Genomic DNA, 20515 nt, shown 5'->3' on the forward strand with positions numbered 1-20515 from the left:
GGGACAAAACTCGCCTAATTGGTCCACTTTCCTCTGAGCACGAATTGAAGCGGAAACCGCGTTTGTTACCAATTTGCGACAGCCACGGATAGCATTGTTATTATTATTTACATAATAAGCAGATGCACACGTAAAAATACCGGATGCCGTGGTTTAATGATATTTTCACATTTTCAACTTCATCGCGATAACGAACGTTTTTATTCGCTATTCCAAGGATTATAAATTTGACGTCCTTGCATTGGATTACTTGATATTAATTAAAGCCCATATTTAGCATCGAGATTTAGCATCGCCAGTATTTTCGTACTATATCCTTCATTTTTAATTCTTGTGAGAAAATATTCATCTTCGTTCAATGCTTACGCTCTAATAGTAATAATAAAAGAGCTATTTTTAGAAACATTAATGTTCATGTGACTATTAATATTCAAATGACAGGTATATATTTATTTTAACTAAAACAAGAAAAGCGATATAAATGTTTCAATGTTACTGTGAATTTCGTTCTCTGTAAATAATTAAACGATATTCCTGATAAATTGCTGTTAGCAACCTTATACCTACATGTTCCATATTACTACAAAATTACTGTTAGATGCAATAATTTTCTCGTAGAGAGAACCGAACGTTTAAACAAGCTTTTCTATAAATTCTCGTTGGTCTTGTACTTTTGAATTTGCCTGTACAGTTAACAGAGGCCTTCCAGCCCTTAACACCGAACATAAATATTAATAAGCAAGCGGTGAAATTCACGCTTATCGTGGCACCGTGAAGATTTACATGAGATAACACGACTTTCCTTTTGCTATACGGCCGTTTGTGTGGCCCGTGCACGTGTATCCAGCAGAAAACACGTCGGCATTTACATACGACGTCGGATAAGGCAGTCACGGAGATCGTTTTGCGGCCGCAACTTTTATCGCGACTGATATCTCGCCGGGTGGTATTGCATTTTTTTTAGAATAAATAACGAGACTCGGGATGATGAAGCAAGAGCTGTTACATAGCGTTGTTTACGCGCCACGTGAATGGAACGCTTTGAGAAATGATCTTTGCATTTTCACCCCTCCAAGATGTTGCGATAGTATTGCTTTAAGCCCTACCTACCTTTCTACCATTCTAATTTCTTTCGTCCCCTTTGAGTCTACGATCGACCTTTTTAGCGAAATTGCTTAAAAATAGTACTTCAAAAATGGTACTTCTACGATAATAAGTAATAGTATTTACATATAGTGTTACATATAGTATACATATCGTAATACATATAGTATGACATATAGTAATAGTATTTAAAATATTATTTTTACAATAATTGTTAATAACATTTAAATTGTTTAAAAATATTATTTACAAGAATATTTGCATTGATCTCCTGTTTCGAAATTGCTTAAAAATGGTATTGCAAAAGTAGTTACGAGATGTGGAGAATTGAAAATAAGAACTAGGAAATAAGAAGGAATTGTATTTTCATCCCTCTGAAATGTTACCATAATAATACTGCTTTAAACTTTTCATCTTAACAGTCTTAGACTAGTACCGAGTACTTTGTCTATTAGAAATTTAGATATTTGACACTTGAAGCTGTCCGAAATATAATTCATTAAGGGTTTGCCATGTTCTATATTACCAAATTCCATCATTGATTTAGGTGCTTATTATTTGTGGCTGTTGTAAAACGTAAATACGTAATTTATTAGGAAACGCATGCATTATTAGTGACGTAGCTGTATCGTGTATTGCCGAATGCTGCGTTAATGTTGGTGATTACGCGCGCGTGTTCCTTCTACGCTATTCGTATCTGAATGCGTTGCTCGATAACGTTTGGCTTACCACAAACCGCTGCATAACTCGGAACCCCCCACTATGTGTTAAACAACATTGATTAGTGACATCTGTAGAGTTAATATTCCGATAAATTTAATGTCCCTTTCGTATCTCGTTTAATGCCGGTGATAATTGCGTCATTAAATATTATTTTGCAGCTGTTGTCAGGAAAGGGTCAATAAATCGCGATATTTAGCCAATTTTAATTAGTCCACGTATAATTTTCCTACAGCTATTACAAAATATTTAAGCAATATATAAGTTAGGTAAAGAGGGTAAATATGTGATTGAAATAATTTTGTTCTATAATGTGTTATTTTTAAACGTAAAGCTAGCGTTATTAAAGCAGAACATTCACTTCAACGTCCTGTTTCAAATTGCGCATTCGCATAAACTTTAATTGTATGTTCATTCTGCATGGAATGAAGTATCGTCGATGACGAAAAATATTTGTTGCATTACAATATGCGTTACACTGTTAATTTAACGTTACACAAATTGCAAGATGATGGATATTCATATATTCGTAGTCAGACGCGTAATTTACTTTACTTTATCCTGCTGCTTTACTTTATTTTGGTACTATTAAACATCAAAATATTACGCTCTTCGCAATGAGAAATAATAAATTAAGCCTCTAAGTTGCCTGTTCATTGTCGACTTACGACATCATCGATCGATTAATTTTCATATTGCATCGACAGAACTAGAGGTAAAAAAGCAGTTCGGTTTCGAGTTCTCCCCAACGTTAATTCACTGCTGGCTTCCCTGTGAGTTACTTCACACCCCCTCGGTTTCTCCATTAGCCTATCAGACATGGCTGGCCCGTAATTGCCCGCGGCCGCACTTCGTTCACCAGGGTTAATTTCAAGTATACCCTGTCCATCGGATATACAACGAAGATTGTTCGTTCGTCGTGTATTCGATAAGCTTCGTCTGGCTGCGAGTGCTCGGTTCTCTCTACCCTCTGTGGTCCCGGTACACAGGCCGCACGAGCACAAACAACGTCTCCCCGGCCGTGGTGAAACGCCGATGAGTATATTTGCAGATCAGTCGGGCGAGTTCTACCAACATTTCAGCATCGTTAGCATTCAATTACGCGATTATTGAGGGTCTTGGCCGATTCGTGCGCCCCTGCCTTCTTTGATCGATACACGTCCCTTTTTGTGAAATGCCGTAGCTCGAAATAATAGCCAACTCAAGTGCCGGCTACTGCTTGCTTCTCCCCTCAACCAAGTTCGTTGAACCAAGTGTCTACCTGTGTATGTGTGAATGAAATTTCAATATCTCATGTGTGAGGACTCGAGCCACTTTAAGCTCCATTAACCTATCGAAAATTTTGCTAATGAAGTATTACAGAATTCGCTGCTTCCGGACTTTAATGGAGAAGCTTGGTTATATAATCAGCGCTAGAAAATTTCTTAGAATTTTAGGAATTATTCTTCTGGTGCTAATCGGAATATAAAAATCTTCAAGCGTCGGGAGATATCTTCTTGTTCAATAAATTCCGGATCTTTCTCTTGAATTGTTGTATTTAAATTCATGTCACATTCAATATATCGTTATTGAGCAAGAAAACATTCATAATAAATAACTGTTTCAATTCTACCATATCAATTGCCGGAAACAATCAAAATCATCAAATAATCCAGCACAAAGATAGTACCCTGGATTTCTTATATGGATAAGTATATTTGTCGTAGATATCGATTGCATTTGGTATCTAGGTCCAAAAATATTACGATCCCTGGTCCCTCTAGTTCCCTCGGCTAAAATTAAGCATGACGTACGAAGAGAATCACGATAAGTGGTAGTACACTGTGTACAAGGTTTGCGTTAAAATTGGCTAAAATGAGCAGGAGTGTAATCCAATTTCGTTGAGTAGTTTTCGTGCGCTGGGCTTTACGAGAAGAAAATATGAAACGAATGAAATTATTAAATTATTCCATTCCATTTTATCGCTAGATAATGCTACACAATTTTGAATTTTAATTGCTCCTGGTAAACAGTAACTTTATGCGTGTTTCAATAAATTCTATCAACCGTCCTATTGAATTTTTCAGGAAACAAAGTTGTCTCTTGTTTTGGCATTAATCCAGTTGTAAAATGCAATTTCAATTTATTATTACAATCGAGACGAGAAGTTTTTCTTAGAGCAGCAGCGATCCTTCAGCCATCGTTTGTGGCCAACAATTCGTCGAGGATTGCATATTGAGCCAGCCGTTGTTTCCGGTAATTGCGACAGGAAAGAAATACCGTTTTAAATGCAAATGTATGCAAGACAATCCGGAGATTGACTAAAGAAGCAAGACTTATCGCGACGTGATATATTTGGCTAAAAGTAGCTTTCCTTAATTGGAGATCGCATGATAATGGCGCAATTTATTTTACCCGGAATGCATAGCGTTTTCAATGATCAATTATGCACGACATTCTGACTTCAAATCGATACGACCGCCATTCTAATTATCATAGCATGATCAAGCGTCGCGTCGTTCACTGATTTATTATAAATAGTCTCGATCGAGAACACGATGATATTTTATTCGATAAAAATAGAACATTCGATATAGCATCGTTTAATTATCATTTATTTTTAAAAAAATCTGAAATACGTTGAGAGATCGCAAAAATTTAATTGAAAGAATTTATCACCGAAAGAATTGTAAAATTTTCAAAACAACAATCACGAAGCTAGAACCGATTCATCGTAAAGAAAGTCTCTCCTCAGTTTCGCTACAAACTTTCCGAACAAACCAATATCGAAAGCAGTGTATGAGTTTCTCGTTTGTAGAAGGCAAAGTGAAATAAGAGAAGCTTAAATAACGTAAAAGGGATAGCGTTAGAATAGCAACAGCGTTTCATTTTAATTGCAGGAAACAGTTGGTTTGCTCGCTGGCGATTGTCAATATTGGCTGTCACGCGTTAGTTCCTCTAAATTCGCTTGGAATGTACCCACGGGTTTCCGATATGGAAACACCAGATTGATGACCGACTCTGCAATAATTGTGATGGTTACGTACATATACAGGGCGACGCGACGGCACCGAGGGAGGTGAAAACTTGCCAGAGAATTATAGAAGCACGTCGGTCACGGCCAATGCATTGTAAATACGTGTTTCCAGTGCTGACGTCAGAGTTAATCAATGCAACGATTTGCCAATGATAAATCGCTAACGTGTGATAACAGGTCGAGCGTGGCTCAATCGAATCGATAAAAGCCATAGTGCCCTGAGAATTTCGTATCTCTCTTAAACGAATTGTTATTTAATTGATATGCGCACATGAAATTTTCGTACAAATTTTAATCACATGTAGTTAACAACGAACTAGTTTCGTTCTTCCAAATTCATAAGTATTGTCGGTAATAGAATTATTCATGAGGGTTCAGAATTAGACTTTGATGGTTTCATTATAAATCTTTCAAACACCCAATGATTTGAATACGTTTATTATGTGCGTAATTTATGTAGCAAAGCTTCTCTTTTATTTTCGTAGTTAATTGTCCACGATAAATATTATTCATTTTTGACGACTAAAATTTTTAAAGGAAGAATGGCAGGTTTTCAGAAGATTGAATTTTCGGAGCAAGGCAAGAGTCGTGGATTAGAAAGGGAGTAGCACTTGGTCAAACGATCTGACTTTCTGAACGAGTGATATCAAAATGTATTGGATGGTGAACTATCACCTTTACGGAGCTTTTATTGAAATTCTTGGAGGCGATCTTGAAAAGAATTCCTTCCTCTACCCAGTCGACTCATCTCGAAAGTCACGCCTGCGGAATGAGTTCAATGTAGGGGAACCCTTATAACGTAATTTCGAAGACTAGGATAGAACGTGCGTGAGAGAATGAAGGTTCTTAAAAAGTGATCAACCCAGAATACATTTTCTTTCCGAAATTATTTATGATTTAAGTTCTTTCGACGTTCCAGAAGAAAGTGAATTCAGATATCGAATTTTATCACCTTTTATCTGCTATTGAAATAGATAAGTTGATAAGTGTAGTTTTAAAAAATGTTGAAATTACGTTACAGGTGTATTTAATAGTGTGATTATATTCTTCCTATCATATTACCCCTATATAACGAGTTTAAAGTGGCTTTTCATTTGTCCGAACCTTTAAGAATCTCTTTACTTCGTGAAACTTTCTGGCTCTAATTCTTGTAAAATGCTGAAAATTTTCGGAACTCCTTGGCGTTTTAATAATAAATAAGGTAACTGAAAGTTCCAGGAGGGTTGGTTTGATTAAAAAGCTTTTGAAAAGAGTTGATTTTAAACAGAGCGAAAAAATTCCAAAGTTTAAAGATCGTAAAGACAATGTATGGCGTCGTTGTTTCTATTCATCGATCATCCAAAGTCAATGAAATTTTACCACGTTTTATTATTCACTAACTTTCCTAAATTTTCTAAATAGGTTAGAAAAAGATTCCACCAGTTGTCTACTTAATTTTCACTTGCTTACTCGATATTTCATAGCCGTAGTCAATCTGGAATTCGCATTATCACCGAGACGCGAGTAGAAGTCGAATTTTCCGAGCTATAGATACGGAATACCTAGCTGATAGCGTGCAAAGTAATCGCGTCAGGATGATCAGGGGAAAAGTTGACCTTCCCAGGATCTGTCTCCTCGGTTAAACCACCGAACAGACCGATGAGTGGTTCTTTTTCGTAGCCTCATCCCTATACCAAGCCATGCAGAAGTACGTACAGCGAAATGGAGTCAGTCGCGAATGACGATGGCTGGATTAGCCTAGAGGCACGTGCTGTGGACACCATTCTCCACTTCGCTTGAGTGCTCGAAAATCACGTTCGCGCTGAACTCAGCCAGAAAACAGACTCCGACGATTCACGCATTCTGATTCAGTCACCGCTCTCTGGCCCCTCACTGTGCGTTCCTATGTTCAACATTCCGCCGGATTCCTTGTGTTGCCTCCGTTAAAGGACCTCTGGGTACGTTTTATGTGTCACTGGAACCAGTCGAGCCCTTTTAAGGAACGTTCGAATGTGTTGGTTATTCATATAGAAGTTTTCTTTCGGAAATAAGTTGCTTGTCGATGGGAAATTTTATAGGAATCTCGTGAAAAGTTTCTATCTTTTTTCAAAGTAAGATAACGCGTGGTGCAGTAGGACTTTTAAAGTATTATATTTTGGAATCTGAGAGTTTCAGCTGTTCAGTGAAATATCAGAACGAAAGAACGATATTGCTTCAAACAAGACATTAACTGAATGGATGAGCGGAATTTTACAATATGTTAAATATAAAAAAAAGTTAGTTATACAACGATGTAAGGTGATTCTATGTGAACAGTAAGAAAAAAATTTGGTATTAATTATATGAATTGTGTTAAATGTATTGATATACATTTAGCCTGAAGCTCCGTTTTCGAGAAAATCGACTTTGAAGATTTGAAGAACATACATTAACTTGGCTAATTCCAGACTCAACAAGAGTAAATAATCGACGTACATTTGGTAGAAAATAGTAAAAATAAATATAGAAATAGTAAGAATAGTAGAAAATATGTCAGAAATATAGAATAAAATTTTTTCATAAGATGCTTCATTTTCGAGAAAAATAAATTTGAAAATGTATCGTGGAACTGTATAATACCAATTCCTAATTAAACATGTTGAAACGTTATTTCCTTGAAAATGCAGCCTCAAACGGAAAAACTTTATTTCATACTTTTGACCTATTTTCATATGTGTAATAACCTCCTGCTGAATTATTTACTCATAGCTAAGTTAAAGTATAGTTGACAAATTTTCGAACTCGATTTCTTCAAAAACGAAACTTCATACAAAAAGATTTTATTCTATGTTTCCGACTTCTTTTTTCGCGTAGAATCGCCGCCTGCCCGGTTACAGTACAATCACCGCCCCTTGTACATTAGAAAATCAAAAAATTTATTCTAATTCGACTTAAAGTCTGTAAGAATATGATTTTCTAGTTTAAGAATTTAGAAACACGAAGTTAGCGAGTTCTTTATTTTTGTGTAGATAATGCAAATCCGGCCAGAGAACATCTTCGAGCTGGAACAGGAAGAGCACAGTTTCTTTGTTGTTACTTGAATTACACTGTCTTTTTTCTGTTTCATCTTTCCTTGCTTCTTTTTCTTTGTTTTATCCTACACTTTCTGAGCTCTGCGTTACTTTTCCCTGCAACTCCTTTGTTCATTTCGTAGTAATATTAAGATAATGAGACGAGTTTTCCGGAGAAAGTCAGATACCAGTTCCCCAAGGAAGGGAATTACACTCTACGGAAATAAAAGTTTAAAGTATTTTCAAGCGTGGATATTTTACACACGATAATAGAATCTTGAATGAGGTTAAGGTGCATTGTTGCGGGGCATTAAGTATGAATTATTTCGATTATTTCCAGACATATTTTTTCGATAGACGCTCATTCTATTCTTATTTCCCTGGAATAACATTATAAAATTATTAATTTTCGGCCTTGCTAAATGTCAATAAAATAACCAACTATTTCCTGATATAACTGAAATTTTTCCGTAGTATTTTCATGTTGTACGATAACAGTAATAAGAAGGAAAATGTGATCATTTCTGTCAAACGATATTAGTAACTTCGCAATTTTATTTAGAATTGATGTATTTACCAAAATTATTTGATTTACATAGCAAAGATATATATTGAAATGATCAGTGAATTCTGTTAAAATTATAAATTACTGTTGAATATTGTATATTTTAAATTTATAAACGCACTGCAAAGAAGCGTTTTATGCACGGAAGCAAGCTTCTGCGAATTCCACGTTTAGATTTCTTTCGCGTTTTTCCTCTGTTCAGTATTCTTTCGCGTCTCTGTTTCTTTTTACGAAAATACCATTTACCTTCTTCGCTTCCGCTGTATCGTTTCATCGTAGTCTTTTTCGTGCACTCAACGAAAACGTCACGATAACGAGTCAAAGGTATCAGCTAGAAATAGTGCAATAGGTTAGTCGTTTCGATAGAACCTAAAAATTCATTCGCTCTTTGCGGTTTCTCCAGCACTTCGTGCCGTATCAATTCATACAACGTTTCTTTACCTGGCTTAAGAAATTTCAGAAATTTTCCCGAGAAAGAATTCTTCCTAAATTCTGCGTCATTCTGTGATAACTCTTAAAAGTTGATTTATACACCTCACACAATGTCTACAAATTTTTATCCACGAAATATATTTCCAATAACCATTGTTTTCACGCAGCCAGTAAAATGAAAATATTTCGTGATGACGAACTTGACCCACGGTTTCGACTGCAAGATTTCTCGAAAACCTAGCTACCCTTCATTACGTAACAATCGCGCATAGTATTTTTGAAAAGTGTCGGCCATTCGGTGGTTTCCAGGAAGTACCAGATTCGTAGAAGTTTGCTCGCTTCGTATTCCATTTCCACTTTCTACCGCACTGACACACTCTTCTTTTTTTCCCTGAAACCCCCATGACCGCCGAGAGTCGATGTTTTCCTTTTTCCATCCACTTGCTTCTTTTGCACGTTCGAGTCCTTTTCCGTGACCCCTTTTGACCATTCGCCGATAATGTTACGATAACGAGTCAATGCTCGGATGCAGGAAACCGTGGCCGTCTCTTTCCTACGTGAGAAATCAAAAAGTCCTCTTTACACGGTTTAACCGAGAGCAAGAGGTCTCGTGTTTTAAATGAGATTTGCCATGTTACATAAAGAAAATATCCCAAGACAACCTGGCAATATCTTTTTTTTTTTTTTTTGGAACGACTCGTATTTTTCCAATGAACCAGGTGACTCGATTACAATTACAAATTGTATGTGAAATACACATATCATTTGCAGAGGTACATGTAGTAGCTTTTTGTTTGCAAAACCACAACGGGAAATATAATTCATACTTTTCATTCTTTTTTATAGAGGAGCAAGTTTAGAGTTCAGTGTGTTGTCCATTAATCCAATTTAAATTCAGTCGCGTCATAAATTGACACGAGAGATTTTGGCTAATGATAAACGAAGTGATATACAACAAAACTGTTTTTCCCCATGTGATCTTCGCTTGTTAACTGTGACGATGAATAAAGGGGATGGATTTTTTTTCACATTAAAAAATACAGAGTAGAAAGACATTGCCATAAAACTTTATAATTTGAATATAGTTTAAGTATGAACGACTGTGAAAAGGAGGGTAAGTGAGAACGATATTCAGTATGAAATTAGAAACATCAAGGTCGAGGCTGTGGAATTACTTTATGTTTATTCGCAATCAGTTCCACACAAGCTCTCGTTCCGGTCAAAAGCAGAAGAAGTGCTCGTCGAGTGCAATTGAGTCGAATCGTAATTTGTTGCACGATTTGATTAAGAGATTCAATTGTCGAAAATAGTGATTTGTATGCGTGCGCATGTTTATATGTGCCTGGTTTAACACACACTCGCCGCGAACGACCCAAATGGTACGTACAAAACTCATCGATAATTATCGTATTGTCTTTCTTTTCTAAACATTTATAATACGTAATATTATTTGCTATCAAACAAATGAGATTTAGAATTTTATAAAAGCTTATTTATAAATGGTAGATAAAGGGTGTTAAAAAAATGATCTAAACTTTACTAGATTTTAATTCGGAAGAAGAACAATCTATATTGCAAACTAAAATATTCTTTCTGCAAATAAATAATGAATATTCTTCATAAAGATAGATGGCAGTTTTAAATATTACAGATAGAGCGATTTAAAATATTGCAAGGAAATGAGATTTCAGGCCAGATTTAATTAACTCGCTACTTCAGCATGCATTAACGAATTTAGAGAGCACTTAATCGCTATTAAATTTCCTGTCACGTCTTGTTCAGCCTAAACAGTGTATGTGTCGATAATATCGGTTATCCTGATCTTGGATACTTCAGCATCAGCTACTGATATTGGACTATTATAAGTAATAGCCCTGGCAATTGTCGATAGCTTATTACCATGTTGTAACGTTAACTACAACACCTATCAGACCAAAATATTCACTGCAACAGCATTTGCATTATTATAAAATTTTATTGAATCGAAATTTATATGATACGATATATTTAAGAAATATTTTATGTACATATTGTGATAATATTTTTATTACACAGTTGGTAAAATTGTACGCATAAATAACTCTTGTTCTATTTCGTATAGCGTCTATAAATAATTATGATTGATGTAGGAAATATTTTCGTGAAACGCTTGAAAACCAAAATTCCAGTGTCAACATTCATTTGTGTTCCGAGCGAGGAATTTTAAGCGTTAACGTTTGTTTGTTTTCTCATTTTTTCCTTGCTCCAACTGATACGAACCTCATTTTCTTACCCGCGTAGTCCTCGTTTAATTTCATTCGTTGAAATTAGTAGGTCACGAACTGCTGTTAACTTATATTATGGATGACACGCGTCTACCTCATCATATTTTCATCCTACCGATCGTTTAGTGTCACGTCAAAGAGCCAATATAGGGTCGTTAATATGGTATCAGTAGTTACGCTAAAATCCTGCATGAGATTTCAGTATAAAACCGTTTCATCAGTCGACCAAGTGGTCGTTTGGTATTTTTAAATTGATGCAGTTAACTGAAATTATCAAGAGGACGGAGGGAAAAGTCTGTTTGAAAATGGGGCGAAAAAAATAACGCGCTGGCACATAACCGAAGTCGTCGAGCAACGATAAACGTTAGGCGAACGCGGTGAAATTTTAGGAAAGTCCTCGTAAATTTTTACGCATTTTCCAGCGCATGGGATTAATTAAACAATTCTAGTGAAATTTAAAACCGTTTACATGTTGTTTAAAGCAAACTAAAAGTACTCAAGTTCGTTCGTTAATTAAACTAACGTAAATTGAACAGACGACCTCGAGTTGGCAACAGATGTTGATCGCGTGAATCTAAATGAATATATAAAACTAATGAATTTAAATCGACCATATAAATGACCATTTCGACAAATAATACGAGTCCGCATGTGAATTTGCGTAGCTGCGTAACATAACCCTAGGACGTGAACGTTTGTAATTTTTATAACCGACAAAGCTTTCATTGACGCGAGTAATATGTTTGATTATTAATTATCGGCTGTACAGTTAATTTTCTCACTGAAAAATTTTATTCCTTTATTCCTTAAAAGGTCTCTTCAACAATATTGTATTATTATCGAAAAAGACTGTTAAAAAATGATTCTTAATATTTTGAAACTACAGAAGATACAATCGTGTCATGTAGATTACAATATCCTTTATTCACGGTCTCATATAAAAAAGATATAAAAAAAAAGGTACTCATACCGTATGCAAAAAGCACGCGCATAAAGAGAGTGCAACAAAATTTGCGCCATTAAATACACCATGTTCTCCTCCTGCTTCGTTTTCACGTTCAAACAGCTATGATGAAAAATCGTGGACAGGCCATATTTTTTCATCTAAAAAACTGTACAAAGTAAAGACCGAAAGTTTGAATAACAAAGAATTCGCCGGGAACAATCGGCCCCATAATTACACCGTCATTTTTCGATACACGCTAACCGTTCTGCACATCGACAGTTTCCTCCCTCTTTCCCTCTTTTTTATCTTTTTTTCCTCTCGTGGCGCTTTGAATGCATCTGTTCCCAATTTTCAATCTAACGTTAAGACATATGAATATTTCCCCGGCGCCGACAGGCTATTAACAGTTCATATTTTTTAATTGTTTAATGATTTTTGCATTCATATCTTTCAGATTCTGTTTTTCTAATTAAATCGTGCAATTTTATCAATAGATAGATACAAATTCACTCGTAAAATTACGAAATAATTACGAAGGAATCGAAACAGCAGTAAACAAAATAAATATGAAATATTCAGTTAACAATTATATACTAGAATGGCTAAAACTAAAAAGGTTATCATTCCAAACTTTATCGAAACATCATTTTTTCAGTTAAATCCCGCAGTGTTTCTCCCACGCTTTAATGATGAAAACACAATTAAAACATGGCAAACAATAGATAGATAGATATATTTTGTTCCATTGTATTTTACATTTTCGGGTTTCATAAATTGTACGAAATACGTAGATGTTTTTACTAAAAACAGGAATATAAAATCGTTACATAAAAATGTAAATGTAATGTAAGTTGAATATTTATTTAAACGTGAATTCAGTACTCTGTACGATGCTCTGTAAAGATATATATTTTTTGCTTTTTCCTTTCGTTCATAACCGATGCAGTTTCCTTCGCAACATTTTCGCCTGAATTTATCAAGTAATAGTCGAATAAAGTTCGGATCTTTTGGTAAACCCTGTATTTCGAATTATGCGCTTCAGTAATCGTCAATCGATTTGCTATTCGTGTCCAATCGCTGTACGGCCAGAACTGTCGTAGTTACGCTTTCGACCAGAGAATAATATTCAGACATTCTAGGTCATGAATTCGCGATCGTTTCCCAGTTTCTGACGTTTCTTTTTTCACGCGCGCTCTTTGAATCTGGTCGATATTTCTTTCCACACTCTGTAGAAATAATGAATTGTTGGAAAAAACTTGCGCGGAAGTAAGTTGGAAATAATATTTAAAGAAGAATATCTTTCATATTTCATTGAATATTGTGCGATTGAATGATTATAATTCTTATTTTTAGATTACTAATATTTTTACAAATTAATTAAGAACGATATTTAAATGCAAACCTGCCAATTAAACTAATTTTATTCTATCTGCAAAATTACTTTTATACCAGCTAATTGACACTAGAATATTAATATTACTTTCATTTTGATTCTCGGCATTATGGAAATAAGCCAATGATTTATCAAACTAATCAATTGCACATTTAATATTCAGTGAATCTCGAAGAGCCAATTCGTTAGCTTGAACTTTCCTTCTGTTTAAGCTGAAAGTCTTGTAGAATGTCTCTCAGCGTTTTACATTAATGTACGAAGACACAGAATTACCTACAGCATTGCCAAACAAAACTACCGGCACAGCAAAGCAATCAAAGTAATTGGCAATTTTCTCTGAAGTCGATCCTTTCGTCGGTATTTCATGGTCAACGTCCTTCGTTTTCTCTCTTTTAGAGGCAGAAATTGTGTATTTAAACAGCAACTAATGGACCGTTTATTGACCGAAACACTTTTCGTTCGGTCGATCGTTGCACAAATTCGATTATCGTCCTTCTCCTCTTCATTATCAGCAATTTTCTTCCTTCTATATCGATTAATTCGATAAGTGTCTGTCAATACCTGAAAAAGCGTTTGTCGGCAACATGTTTACCAGCGATAAAATAGTATAATATAATAAGTATAATATAATATAATATAGTATAATAGTATAATAGAATAACTGGAGGAGGCAAATTCTTCTCTTTTACAGAAATAAGTAGAATGAACAAAGAAACTTTATATGTTTCGTCGATCAAGCTTTGTAATATTTCTTTCCCTTAATGTTAAGTGACGTGTCTTGATTAATCGGACCTCAGTTCAATTTTTAAAATTAGTAATTTTATTTCAAGCTCAACGACATCAAGTTTATTTTTCTCATGTAATTCCTTAACTGCTTGTCCAGTCTGCACCTTCTTACTTACTTTGTCTCTTAAAGTATCGGTATAAGTAACGCCTCGATGCCCAGAATGTATCAGCCTCGAGTACTTACAGGGAGTAAAGTAATTGGCAATTTTCTCTTAAATCGCTGACCCATCCTCAAAGAACCGCTGTCCGCGGTTAAGTGAATAATATACCACTTACCGGTAAACTTGTCACATATTAAACCCTTTGAAACGGTGAAAAACGATAATTAGGTGGTTTCTTTATTCAATTAACTTCAAGGACAGTTCCCTTTACATGCTCTCGATACTTCCAATTATTTTACAAAATTATTTATGACGATAATAATCAATAGAATTCGACAGAAATTTCTGAAACAATGTTTCTACACAGTTCTATTATCTTCTTATATATACTGATAATTAATAAACATTATTAAAATTTTTACTACCGACATTCGTATTTCCTTAAAACAGCAACGAGGAAACTACTGTTACTTTTGATTTGTTGTGACTGAATCCGTTTACCTTTCTTCTCCATTCCTTTTTCTTCGTTAACCATTTCTTTCGCGTCGCTCTAGTTTTATCACCTGTGGATAGGACTGTGTAATTCGCAGTAATCCCCGCGTAATGGCCGATAACCTTAAGTATCGCAAAACGAATGAAACGTTACGCTTTGTATAAATAGACGCAATTATTCGTGGCTTTATAAGAACACGTAAGCATTTCCTTCTTTCGCTACGTAAAGAAAAAAACTCGTTCGACTGGAAAATTACAATTACAGTTGTCTCGGTATAGAATGTTGTAAAAAGGAAGAAAGATATAGTTTTATTTCTACTATACACGTTTCTTGGAAAGACATGAAAGCTGCAACACCTATTAGTGTAAAAGATGCAAGCGATCGATTTAGTAAAAGCGTAGCAAGTTCCTCGAAAACCATTTCAAACAAATCAATATCCCTAGCAGCACAGAAATGAACTCGCATCATTGAATCTATCGTTTAGTCGATTCGACACGGGTCAACTCCGATTTTTCCATCTCAATGAACTTACTAGATATTTAAGAACATCTGTTGCACGCTACAGTTCGTTTAATAGCTTGTGATAGAACATTAGTGATGAAAGATGTTTTATATCTATCGTTGAGTTCTCATATTTTTTTGATTAAAATCTCTTCTTCCTCTTTAATCTTCTTTCCTTCTTTCTATTGATTTTAACGGTCTTTGCATTATTTTCTTTAAAACTGTCGCTCTACAATAGGAACAAACTGAGAAAACTATACGCAATAAAAATGTATAGGCAATAACAGAGAATGAAATGTCAGTATACGTATGTGATCTGTGAGCAACTGAAATTGATTATCTTCGACGTCTTAAGAAATAATTGGGTGAAAGGAATCTTTCGCTAGTTCGTAGCGTAATACTTTAAAAGATACAAGCAGAATGCATTTAAAGTACCGAATTTCAAGTACAGAAAAGAAATGAATGTCGCGTGACATTCGATTTGACTTGCAGCAGCGCAGCGGTTTAGTCACGATTCGATCACCGTTGAAGTGTCATTCACTACATAGAAACGTGACTGGAACGTGAACACTAACGTACATCGACGGATTCAGGAAACACTAAACAGTGATTGAACTGTGACTTTACTACGCGATTCAATCGTTAATGCAAATTAAGCGTTATCGCAATGTAACGATCTTCAGAATCGTGACATACACGAATCTATCTGTTTGATGAACCTATAAATAATCTGTTGCGAGTGATTTACAACATTTCTTTATTATTTCGTTCGAATTCGTTTGATGTTTCATCATTTCAAACGTTGATCGTTATTCCATCGGTTTCTTGTTTCGGTATGGCGAAACACGATCCCATTTTTCTCTTTGTTCATGATATTGGTGTACTTTTTGAAAGTGTAAAAATGTTTCCGTCGATTGAAGTTTATTTTGTGCTTGAACTATACATATAACAAACGAATATAGATATTGATTTCACTGAATTTTGTATCGTTTGTTGTTAACGAATATGGATACTTGGACAACCTTAGAATGATTCTTTTTTTTTTATTTGCTATCGTGAAACTATAGCAAACTATATACAAATTTTAAATTACGATAAATAATATAAATCTATTATAGCTTTAGAAATGGTATACATATATTTTCTTCCATTAAAAATTCTTCAAAAAATTTCTGAACTAATCGTTTATTATGTTTTTGATTTCAGGGACTACTACTATGATAGGTGAGTACGAATTGCATTGGAGATGCACAATTTCACTGAATTACTATTCGCATAGTTTTACAAATACGGTGGTGTGCGGCAACCGGGTATGTAAAATGAAATCTTTCTGTTGTTTAATTCAAATATCTAGGAACGACTTTACGGATCGCTATTAATCAAACCTAATCCAAAAACACGTATTCAACAAATCGAGTATACTTGCTCATAAATAAATTAGATTTATTTGCAAGTGACTTTTCCATCGGCTAATCGTGCTGGCTATAGATGGAAGATTAAGCGAAGCTGATGTTCTTGTGTAGGAACAACATTGCCCACGTACATGAAGAGCTCCGTCACCGAGTGTACGCGCAATTTTGAAAAGCAGGCATATAATTTGCCGTCGATGCTGGAATTATAACTACCAGACCGTAAATCATAATTATTATCTCGGCCCGTTTCCCGAATGTTTTACTTCTGCCTCGCATACGCGATACGCAAGAGGAATATCAGCAACAATATTGAAGTTTATTAATTTATTTTTGCGTATCGTTTCGCGTTGATGCATGAATGCATTTATTACCTCCTGGCATCGATTAAACTCGCCAGAATTCGAATTCGGTTCTGTCACTTCGTTTCAAATTTTCGAAGGTGATAATCAATATTTTTTTTATAATTCATTTATTCTTTTTCATTTGTATTCCTTTCTTTTAACAATTGCCACGCAAAAGAAACGCAACCTTTTAATTCATAGCGAATATTTTTGTGCGAAAACGAATTTGTTTCCACGATTCGCGTAACAGATCACGGGTACCGTGATCAATATTCTTTCAAAATTAATTGGCACGCCGATTTAATTCGATCGCCAGCGAAAAATCCAGTTTGAAGGACGTTAACCCTTGAAATCCCGAATGACGAGAGAATTTTATTCATAGGTATAAATTAAAATATCTATGCCTGCCCCGTTTTAATTCAACCCGCATATGCGCATTAGTTTTCTTCTCCCTTCTTCTTTATTTATTTCCCTTCTTCATAATTTTTTCTCTCTTGTAACAAGAAAAGGACAATACCAAAGGATTTAACCGTATAGTTGAGGAAGAAAACCTCATTCGAATGAACTCGGCAGAAAATTTAACTGTGATAAGATCTTGTATATAGTCGTCAAAGGAACTTTTCGGTCTATCCACCCATTTAAAACTCTCTGCTGAAATTCTTAAAAACGCTAAGAAGCATTACTTTCTAATGCCGAAATACTGCGACTTTCCTAAAACGTATATACTTCCTGCGCGAATAAAAGCTATTTTCCCCATCCGCGAAACGTCTCGCCTAGTCAACGCAGTTTTTCAAGCCAAGACGAGAAACGTAACTCGGTTAAATAAAATATCACAAAATCAAGACGCTGATGTTGCGTCAGAGTACGCGATGTAAAGGATTCTTTCAGTTAAACCCGAAATTTTTTGGCTACAGGATTTTTAATGCTTATCGTATATCGAAAGCGAGCTTCGCAACAAATCACGAATCCACCTTGTTGTATAGAGGCAAACGAAGCGTACAGAACTAATTAGTCGGCAAGCAAACACCGTTGACAACAGGATACATTAACACTTAATTACTCGCTGAGTAAACGCAATCCTTCTTTCTTTTTTTCTCCCTCTCCACCGTCGAGGTATTTCTCCAATTAATCGCTTGCTCGGTCGCTCAAGGAGCGAACAAGGACCGGGCTTGATTGAATGGAGAGAAGTTAAAGAGGCAATGCACGTGCGATTATCAAAGCACGGTGCATGCTAACGTTATTATACTCACGTGACCGTAGATAATAATTATTAGAGTCCGACCACGGTGCTTGCTATGCCCTTCTGGTATATATTTCAAGTAACAACACGCAGGAAGTCGGCTGAAACAGCATTTTTGTCCTATTTGTTCGCAACCTAGCGTCCAATTGAATTTCTGTGTAATTTAGGATCCGCTTGTGACGTTCGCGCTAAGGCAGGTTAAGAAGGAAAACACATCGGAGAGTATTTATCGCGCGATAAATCTCATGGTTCCTGGCCGTATCGATTTTATCGTTAGATAGTTGGACAAAAAATTTTTATGGCAAGCGGAGAATTAATTAAACGATAGCGAGAGATATTTACCGCCCTTTAATCTTATTTTTCCTAAAATATGCTTGACCATACCTATATAAAATGCTTTGTAAGTTCTATATGCATTCGGATCTGTTCCAAGCTTTCTTCTTTTTATTCTCTCGTTTCATTCTTCTGTCTTTACTCCTTTTATTCTAATCTTACAAAGCAATGGCAAATCAATGGCAAGCTTCCAGTCTAGACAAACGAATAATTCTGCTCCGTTCACGCGTAATTTTCATCCAATAACGCAGCCACGATTCATCGCGTTCTTTCACCACGGTCGAATAGAGGGGAAAAAGAGATCGAGACAGATAGAGAAAAAAGGTGGAGGAGAAGGAGAGAGAGAGTAGGGGCAAAGAGGTCGCGAGTCGAACGGGAGAGGTTGGAAAACGGGCGCGGTGGCCGCGCAACCGGCACCCCGGTCCTTTTGCTTTAATTGTTACGATTCAGAGACAGTTCGTGACCGGCCTGGAGAAAGAGCGACACGGCCGCGCACGGGTGCAAAAGCGGAATACGACGCGTCGCGCCGGCCCGAATAAAAATCATAAGCTCAGGTGAGGCCGTTGCCGGGGCAGCCGCGTGGAACGGAATTATAACCGTGGGCTAGAGAAACGTGCACGGTCCAGGCGCCCTTTTCTTTCAACCAAACCAACAACGATAAACCACGTGACGTTGCTTTTCGTTGCTTTATTAATTCTTCTGGCGCAACGGTGTATGAGCCCCGCGAGCTCTCGTTTCTTTTTGGATGGTCGAGAGAGCGGTGTTTTCGGACAGACTTTATATTCCATCCTTGCGCCCTGCTTTAAATATGCAACGTGCGCCGCCATAGAAAACACACACCCGTGTAACGCACACGAGGCATCCCGAATCGCCACAAGCGACACGCAGTACAAGCCGCGGGCAACATTGTTCGTCGACTAAAAAGGAATTGATTGCTTTTGATATTTTTCCTTTCTGCCTTTTTTTTCGATCCTGCTTTTCGTTGTTGCATTTTGTTTCGTCCTCCCACTCCACCTATTTTTCCCAGTTCACTTTTGCACCCGGCTGTTTTTTCCTGGCCAACCGTGTATCTGCGGCCAATTTCCGGACAACTTTTTCAGCGAAACTCGTTGCAGCGCGTTTTATATGAACTGCCACGGGTTTCCCCATCTGAATAACACACGAGTAAAACCAGCTCATCGGGATAGGAACACCTTGAAAATCTGCTTTCGATTAACTTTCTTGCTTGTCATCAATTTGATCCTGTTCTTGGTTCCGTCTTGCCACCGTTACGATCCGTGGTCGGGAAATTGTATTTGGAAATCACTTGGGTGTTTAGTTGCTCTTCCCGTTGTTCCAGTTTCTTCCGTAAGTTTCACGATTACAATCCTAGTTACATGGTTTTAATTGATATTTTCTAATTGTTATTGGTTACGTCTTAGTTTACCCATGGATGACGAAATTGACGAAAAATGTGCAAAAATACATAGAATTGGAATCATTTTTCTCGGAAAAGAGCTCATTAGGACATTACCTTTCATCAAAACAGTTTTAAATCAAATAAGCGACTGAACGAATAATATTGCCGAATGTATTCGAATTTGCTCAGTGTATAACTCACGATGCTTTTCAAATCCCGAGCGAAATTGCCGTATTTCGACTTGGTAAAATTAAGCGTTCACAAGTGCGCCACTCACAAAGCCGACCTTTTCATATGTATTAGTGCGTACAAAAATGGTCATTTCAGTTTAAAACTACTATGGAGGATCTGCGCGGCGGTAAAAGTTCTGGCTGAAAGCAACGTTAAAAGCGCTATTAAAAACAGTGTAGGAATTTCTGACCAATTTAATGATTACAGAT

At 36.2% G+C, this 20515-nt stretch overlaps 1 protein-coding gene across 2 annotated transcripts in view; it reads left to right on the forward strand.

The window, feature by feature from the left end:
* Positions 1 to 20515, forward strand: part of LOC117242966 — a 245041-nt gene that overhangs the window by 204303 nt on the left and 20223 nt on the right. For both annotated transcript variants that reach the window (XM_033510038.1, XM_033510039.1), the window contains one exon: positions 16557 to 16574. In XM_033510038.1, coding sequence (XP_033365929.1) covers positions 16557 to 16574 — 18 coding nt within the window. The remainder of the gene's footprint in view (positions 1 to 16556; positions 16575 to 20515) is intronic.

The sequence above is a fragment of the Bombus vosnesenskii genome, unplaced genomic scaffold (assembly GCF_011952255.1).
Source record: "Bombus vosnesenskii isolate JDL3184/JDL3185 unplaced genomic scaffold, Bvos_JDL3184-5_v1.1 scf7180000013265, whole genome shotgun sequence".
Taxonomy (NCBI): Eukaryota; Metazoa; Arthropoda; class Insecta; order Hymenoptera; family Apidae; genus Bombus; species Bombus vosnesenskii.